Source organism: Helianthus annuus, chromosome 3, assembly GCF_002127325.2.
Source record: "Helianthus annuus cultivar XRQ/B chromosome 3, HanXRQr2.0-SUNRISE, whole genome shotgun sequence".
Taxonomy (NCBI): Eukaryota; Viridiplantae; Streptophyta; class Magnoliopsida; order Asterales; family Asteraceae; genus Helianthus; species Helianthus annuus.
In genome coordinates, this window is record NC_035435.2 from 171,984,098 (window position 1) to 171,993,175 (window position 9,078).

The 9,078-nt window shown below is 35.8% G+C and overlaps 1 protein-coding gene across 1 annotated transcript in view; it reads left to right on the forward strand.

The window, feature by feature from the left end:
* Nucleotides 1-7,672: 7,672 nt before the first annotated feature.
* LOC110930902 (serrate RNA effector molecule) overlaps nucleotides 7,673-9,078 on the forward strand; it is an 81,816-nt gene continuing 80,410 nt past the window's right edge. Inside the window, exon 1 of the mRNA XM_035987771.1 lies at nucleotides 7,673-7,964. Within this exon, the coding sequence (XP_035843664.1) occupies nucleotides 7,678-7,964 (287 nt within the window). The 5' untranslated portion in view covers nucleotides 7,673-7,677. The remainder of the gene's footprint in view (nucleotides 7,965-9,078) is intronic.

Consider the following 9,078-nt stretch of genomic DNA (forward strand, 5'->3'; position numbering starts at 1 on the left):
GCTACCACACCAGCATAAAGGCTGCGCCTTTCGAGGCATTATACGGTAGGAAGTGTAGATCGCCTGTCTGTTGGGCGGAAGTGGGAGAGGTCTAATTATCGGGACCAGAGATAGTTTTCGAGACAACGGACAAGATTGTCCAGATTCGGGAACGTCTCAAAGCTGCCCGTGATAGGCAGAAAAGTTACGCTGATCCGAAGCGTAAAGATTTTCATTTCGAGGTAGGTGAAAAAGTGTTACTAAAGGTATCACCCTGGAAGGGGGTGATGCGTTTCGGTAAAAAGGGTAAACTGAGCCCGAGATACATAGGACCTTTCGAGGTTATCGAACGTGTCGGGTCAGTTGCCTATAAATTGAACTTTCCAGGAGAGCTCAATGGGATTCATAATGTGTTCCACATCTGCAATCTAAAGAAGTGCTTCGCTGATGAATCATTAGTGATCCCACACACAGATGTGCATATAGATGAAAGCTTGAAGTTTGTGGAGAAGCCGTTGTCGATTGAAGACCGATAGGTGAAAAAGCTCCGAAGAAAACATGTGCCAATAGTTAAAGTTAAATGGGATGCCCGTTGAGGTCCCGAATTCACGTGGGAAGTTGAATCCACGATGAAGGAAAAATATCCCTATTTGTTTGAGTAAATCTCGGGTCGAGATTTATTTTAAGGTGGTGAGGATGTAACACCTCGAAATTTTGTGTCCAATAATGTATTGACACGTGTCTTAAGTTTACACGTGGCGTATTATATTTAATAAAGGACTAATGTTGACAAACCTTGAAAGTATTTAAATTCAAGGGTTATAAATGTCAAACAAGGGTAAGTATACTGTATAGTAACCCTAAATGGTGCTCGTACCTTCAAACGAATGATTCATGGATCGTACGGAAGCGAAACGCGGAAGAAAGTGAGAGATTACAAGCTGCGGGGGTTAACTGTGTCAACATGTTTAATTATACCTCTGAGTGACCCTTTGACGTACCCGAGGCTCTGTAACAGTAAAATACGCTCATTAGAATATACTGTATAAATTCCGCGAAGTTCCGTTTTAAAACGAGAAAGTTATGATCAAATTCGTATGAGAAGGGTTAAAAGCGTCAACAATGAAAGTTAAGGCTTTCCGAATAGTTAACAAGATAACCGGGGACTTAACAATGCGGGTAAATAACGCGAGGCCCTAGTTGTAAATAATCGAGGGCCAAATCGCAAAGTTACCCCTTCAAACCCGAAAGGTCAGGTTAATAATTACAGAAGATTTCGTTATTAATTACCAGGATTCTGCCATGATTTCAAAAGATTTAAAAAACTTGTAAAACAACCCTCTCGCGGGCCGCGTTACAGTTTGGGTTAAGTTGAGGCGGGCCGCGAGCCTTATATTTGTACGCGTCTGATTTAAACCTTCAGGCGGCCCGCGTACAAGATGCATGGTTCTTCCATGCGGGCCACGTGGGACGCCCAGATGCAGAAAGTTTGGACTTGCATGCCTTTTGAGCTTGTGAACGATCATTTAGCCAATAAGTGAGGCATGGGCGCCCCCTACTCGACCTATACCACCTTGGGACACCTGCCCATCATCCATACTCAGTTGTAGGGTGTGTTGTGATGATCTAAGAGCATTTCTTGCACTATAAATAGACCTTCAATGTTCACAACTTAAACACACCTCAAACACACTCTTCTGATCATACTTGGAGCTCTCAAAGCTTTCTCTTATCATTCTAAGTTGTGCACAAGTCTCTGTAAGTATGCCAAACCTTCTATGGTTTTGTTTTTGCTTAGATTAGCCAAAAAGTCAATCCGTCGTAACTAACGATTGACTTTGCGATAACTCACGAATGGTTCAGTGAATTGTCGAATCAAAAGTGGTTATGTGTTGGTATTTATGTGGGTAATAAACCTCTAAAAGGGTTCCCACTGATCACCACTCTAACTAGTTCAAATGTCGAGTCAAACGCATGCTTAAAAAGTCAACAGAAAGCCGTTTTTGCGAATCTTGCATAATCTGTAATGTATATGCTATGAAACCTGTTTTGATGATCATAAAACATGATATTAAGTATATAAACTTGTCTAAACTCGTTTGATTCGGCCGTTTGATATATTGACCCGGTTCGGAGCCGAATGTCGCAAAAGTTTGACTTTTGCTTTGACTTCAGTTCTGACCCGTTTTAGTACAATGTAAATATGCTTTTGGACTCCCTTAGGACCAGGTCACATGATGGTATCACCCTCTGTGACCGGTTCGTCGTTTGTCCGAGTCTTTTATGCATTTCCGTTAATTACTTAAAAGTTGACCGTAACGCCCTTTTTAAAATAAAACGAGTATTTTGGACACGTGAAGGGACCATAACCTTGCTTACTAAATTCTAAGCATGTCCCGAAAGTTTCACGCCAATCCGAGGTCTAGAATGGGAGTTATGCTAAATAGCGCATTTATAAGAAACTTTTGTAATAAACGGCGCAATTAGCATAACGCCTACCTAAACCAATATTCCATCACCAAAACTTTTACCCACTGTATTAAAATAATATTTTGGGATTTTTAAAGATTTTTAATTAATTTTAACCTGCTCATAACCTGCGGTTATGGCTACGGTTCGGTAAATACCGAATATGCCCTTTTCGGCCAAAACTTGAGTTCTACAAGGTCTTTTGACCCGATTCCAGTTGCTACTGATTTTAAATAATAAATAAGATTTTTTGGACTTATCAAACTGATCGGGAAACTCAGGTTTCCTGTGGAACTCAAAAATCCCTTTAAAAGTCTTTAAAATGACCGGAAAACCCCTACGGGGCGTATAATGAACTAAAACTCGTTACGGGCATTATGGAAGGTATCCTACTGATACCACAACCTCTTTAAAGTATATTGACTTAGGAAAACAGTGTAGGACTCCTACGGTTACCCGTTGCGCCTATTGCGCGCACGGTTCGGCTTATGTAACTAGTTTACATAAATTAGCCGATACGGGTCAAACCATATCATTTTGACCCCAAAATCCAGAGTGTGAATATTAAACCCATATAAAACAAGTCTCCGAACTTGTTGGGTCAGAATCACATTCCATTCTCGATTTTCGCCTTCCACGCGATTAAACCGTATCTATCCTTCGAAACCAACCGGTCTAGGCTACGGCTAATATAAAGACCCGTTAGGATTCTAATAGGTTAATTTAAACCTTCGTTCCAGAATAAGGAGCCCCAGTAAAAGATATCAGTGATTTAATTGACTAAGGAATATACATTGCAAAGGTAAATACTTTTAACTTATTTTCCCTTATACGGGCTTGGGTTACGGTATATAAAATACCGCTTGATTGAGCATCAAATAATTCCATCGTTTAGGTGGTTAATTGAATAGTTTGATCGGCTCATTTAAACAGTCTTGTTACTTAAAAGCCTTTGGGGGGTTAATGACCATGTCCCGGATATCCTCGGCATCATTTTACGAAATGGCCACGACCTCGACACCCGGGTGTAGGCGTACACCCGGTATGATGTCTATACTATTAAAAGACGTAGCCGATGGTTTACCCACCTCGGTTTTACGCAAATGTGGTGTGTCTATTGATCTTTAACCCGGCACGATCCGGGCTACTGAACGCAAAGAAGGAACATGTAATTCGTTCACAAGATTATAAATTTTAAATAATTCTCCCAAGTTATAAAAGAATTTGTGCCTCGTGCATTCAAATCAATTTTATCAAACATTTACAAAAGATTCGGTTGAATGTATTTACCAGTGTAAACTGACGTATTTTCCCAAAAAGATTAAGTGCAGGTACTACGTAATTGGCTGGCATTAGCTCCATGGCATCATTGAGAAGTCTCGCAAGCTTGATGTCTTATCTATTAAACTACATTTTTTATTTATTTTGATTCATCCTGTGGATACTATTCAACTACTTGTGATACATTTGGATATTACATTAAATGGTTGAATTATATCTTTATGCTTCCGCTGTGCATTTATATATTGTGGTTTGACTATATTGTTGCCAACTACGTCACGGTAATCCCCCACCGGGCCCACCGGTGATACACGTGGAAATCGGGGTGTGACATTGCGTTTTCCACGTAAAAATTGCAATGAGCCTTTTTCGGACCCTTCATTATCTCACACAAATTAAAATGCTGCCAAATATCTTGGTTCTGCTTTGTGGAAATAACCCAAACCACCATGTTGGTTGAAGAATTACTAGCATTAACTGAATCTTGAGACTAGAGGTTGCCATTTGAGAGTTTTAAGATTAGTGATCTTTTTTGAGATTTTAGAGAGTAGAGTGTGGTAATTGAACAAAAACCACCCTCATGTATTTATATACTAGTTGGGAATGGCTTTGAGGTGGAAAAAAAGCCAAAAAACACGACTCCTTTTGAGACTAGCGGTAAAAAAAGGTTATAATGCCGATTGTTATCAACGAGGAACTGTTTTTTTTTTTTTTTTTTTTCAAACCAATTTTTTTGCACCATTAGAAAAACATGTTTTGTATGGGGAATGGTGAACCGGGTTCCAAACCATAGGTTCGAGTCGGACCAAACCTAAATTTTGTAAAAACTGGCTAAAAAAACTAAGGGGCAATTACATATATCCGCCTACAAACTTAATAAATTACATATTTACCCAATGCAAAAATTAAATTACATATTTCCTCTTCTCAGAAACTACAAATATCAAATATACCCATCTATACTATATAATAAAAGAAACCTGTTTTGGAACACTTGTCATTCTCTCATTTAATTCATTAAAGTTATTAATAATAATAATATTTAATCTAAATTAATACAAATTTTTATTATTAATAATATTTAATCAAATATATAAATCCTTAGAATTTCAACTTATATAGATAAAATTGGAATTTAAATTAAAGTCGACTGTTATATTTTTGTCCATAACTTAAATTAAAATATCTCTTTTTAAAAAAGCATGCATTAATATTTAATCAAATCTAATACAAATAATTATTATCAATAATATTTAATCAAATCTAATAAGAACTCATACGAATTCTAAAGTTGATATTAACTTTCAAATAATTAAAAAAAATTCCACCTAACATCACAAATGTTTCTGTTAAATTCGATTAATTAATTTGTTTAACAATCACTATTATCTTTATCATTCAGTACGGTTAACCGATTTATCATCATACAACCTCCACCTATTCAATCATATGATTTTTCAATCTTATATTAACTAAATAAATAAATATTAAAATTCAATCTTATCCTACTTTAAAAATAAAAAAATCCGTTAGTTTAGACTAATTTTCAATCTTATCCTACTTTAAATATAAACAATCTGTTAGTTTTTTTTAAATATATTTTTATTTATTATTTGGTATATAAAATCATATTTATTTAACCCATGTAATACACAGGTGTTTTTAAAAATATAGCTTTTTTTATTATTTGGTAAACAATATTACATTTATTCAACCCGTGTAATACAATGGTTTTAAAGATATAATTTTTTTATTATTTTGGTATATAATATTGCATTTATTCAACCCGTACAATACATATGGTTCTTATAGATATAACTTATTTTATTATTTAATATATAAAATTACATTTCTTCAACCCGTGCAATAAAGGAGGCTTTTAAAAAGATAAAATTTTATTATTTGGTATATAAAATTCATTTATTCAACCAGTGTAAGACACGGGGTTATAACCTAGTTTAATTAAAAATAGATTAGAGAATGACTATTTTGCCTTTTTTTTTTACTAAACCTTAAAATTTTCAAAATAACCAATTTTAAATAACTTTTTCTAGTAAAAATTTTCTTTTTTCTTTTCATTTTTGTATGTTATTTCATTCTTTTTCTTTTCGTTATCGGTTTTTTATTTTCCTTTTTTTTTTCAGCATTCAACCAAAGTGTACATAAACACATTTGATTAGTCTGTACAGATAATCCATACAATTACACAATGTTTTAAAAACCGGTTTTTAAGTCATACCGGGTTGGGTTTTAAAATGGTTTAACCGGTTGAACTGGGTTATATCGGGCGTTTGAACCGGGTTACTAGTTAACCCTACAAATTCTATGAAATACAAATCCATCGCAAAAAAAACAATACAATCTCAACTAGGATTTATGTAACTTACCATAGTTTTATCTAAAAACAGCAATTTTTATTGTAAACTATTAAGCATTTTAAGAATAATTTTATTAGTTATAAACCATATTGCATTGTACTAGGTGAGTAACAGTTTCAACAACGATGAAATATTGGAATAGAAGACACTAGGTTAATTGCCGGAAATATGGAAGATCAATATTACCTTAATATTGTATTTTATTAAAATTAAGAAATCAAATCTTAAGATAATGCAAACCGGTTCAACGGTTTGAACCGGTAGAACCGGATTTACCACCGGTACATAAGACATACAGTATTCGTGTTTTACCGTCCTTTATCGTACCGGACTCGTGTCCGATATCCGATTTAACCGGTATAACCGGCCGGTTCATACCGGTATTTAAAACATTGCAATTACAGTTGTATTTGAAAAAGGATACGAGGGAGTTGTGTACAACTGTAATATTCTGTTTCCACCATACCGCTCAATCCATCATATCTTACCCACTATGCTTCATGCTAATCAATAATCATATATGATAATCATCCATAACCATTATTTTTGAGTTGCACTTATTATACATGTATATTGTAATGGAACTAGTCAAACCTACCTTGAAAAGAAAAACGCACTATAAAAGGCATAGAGGATATCAATATTTGTTGAAATTGAAAAGCTTACATAATGTACATACAATGAGTACAATATATCATCGAAGAAGATGAGCAGATACAAGAACTATCAACAGACTTTTTGACTAAGCTATAAAATTAAAGTTGACAACATGTGGTAAAAACTAAACTGTAAAAGTGAGCGGGAGAGTTTATTACTTAACACGCACCCGGTGGTTGTTCTTGTCGGTTATCGTTTCTAGTGTGTCGCCAGATGTCGGTTCGTCGGACGTCGGTTCTCGTCCTTGGTGCATCCCCGGACGATAGTCTTCTCGTTGGTGAATCGCGGGAATGTAGTCTTCTCGTCAACGTTGTTCTTTTAAGTTTTTGCTAGTGTTCTCTTGCTGACACCTTGTCAGTAATCTTCTATGATGTATGTCGAGGGGTCATCGGAATCATAGGGATTGAAAGGTCATATGTTTTATATGTTTGGAAGGGTATTTAGGTCTTTTTGCTACAAGGATGGGGAAATATGTAATTAAATGGGTAAAGATGTAATTAGAGTTTTAAACAAGGGGATATATGTGGAGAGTTTTTAAGATTAGTGAAAAAATTAGTGATCTTTTTTGAGATTTTAGAGAGTAGAGTGTGGTAATTGAATCAAAACAACCCTGGTGTATTTATATACTAGTTGGAATGGCCTTGGGATGGAAAACAAGCCAAAAAACGACACTTCTAAATCTAGCGGTAAAAAAAAGCCAACACAATTAGCGAGGAACCGTTTTTTTTAACTGATTTTTTTACCTTTAGAAAAGCCGAAAAACCGGTTTTGAACGTGGATGGTGAACCGGGTTCCAAACCAAAGGTCCGAGTCGGGCCAAATCGAATTTTGTTAAAACCAGTTTAAAAAAATTAATGGCGGTTTTTTTTTTTTTTTTTTTTTTGTATTTTTGTATTTAACAAGTTAACTGAACATGCCACCAGTTCTAGGGTTTGCAATTTTCACATCTACAACAATGGCTGAGGTGATGAACATGTCAGTGGATGCCGTAGAAGGTGGCAGCAACCTAGATCGTAAAGACGACGGCGACGTCAACGGCACCGGCACCGGCGACGTTGAAGACAACGGTCGTGGTGGACACTCTCCTCCTCCTCGTAGGACGTCTCCGTGTCCTCCGTATAAGCGGTCTCGTAGGGACGACGGTGGTTACGACGGTCGCCGTGGTAGTCCTCGCGGTGGTTTCGGATATGGTGATAGCAGGTTTGTAAACGGTTTTCACTTTTTATTAATATTATTATTTTTTTAATTTTCTGTATTACGCTATCTCATGGAAAACTATAGGTACAGATTATACTGTCCAAATCTCACCATATATGAAGCTAATTTTAGTAAGCCAGTTGATTGACTAGGCTATTAGTTAATGTGCCTGTGAATTTGCTTTGTTTCTATTTATTAGTTAATCGAATATCGTTATAATTGACTGTGTTTATTTTAGTAGTGATTGTTCAAGGTTTGAGCTTCCATTGGGGAGTATAATGGCATTGTTTGAATGTTTGAATGGTCTGCTACCTTTGTGAAGAGATGCAGGAAGATTGTGAGTTAGTAGATTATGAGTGAGTGTGAGACTGAGAGTACTCATTCACCAGTTCTATATAATTGATTTTGAGCGAGAGTATTACTTCTACCATTCCAAATACTTGAGTGTGAGTGAGTGAGTGTTGCATTCCATCTGTTCTATATGATTGTTTTTTGAGAGAGAGTTTTACTCCATCCGTCCTAAATTACAGGAGCACTTTCCTGGTCTAATCATTTAAGGTAGCGTTCGTTTCATGGAATGGAATGGAATGGAATTAGGAAGTTTTTCTTTGTAAAATTGATCTTGGTTGGGGGAGGGAGGAATTTGAAATCCCATGAATTTCTTTAATCAATGAAATTTGTGACTATTTCAACATTCCTTAGAAATCCTTCACTCTAATGAAGGAATGGAATGGAATGTTGAAATAGTCACAAATTTCATTGATTAAAGAAATTCATGGGATTTCAAATTCCTCCCTCCCCCAACCAAGATCAATTTTACAAAGAAAAACTTTCTAATTCCATTCCATTCCATTCCATGAAACGAACGCTACCTAAGTACATAGGAAAGTGCTTTTATAATTTGGAAGGGGAGGAGTATTAATTGAAGGGGAGACTTGAAGTTGAAAGAGGAGGCACTGGTAATGTTTAGAAACAGGGAGACCGGAGACGGTTATTCGCCTGAATCAAAGCAGATGGTGTAATATTAAGTTTTTGATTTGATTGAATGCGGCTCTAAAAGTGTGGAATGAAACTTGATTGTACTAGTCTTAGTAGCTCTAGATTAATTACATTTAGG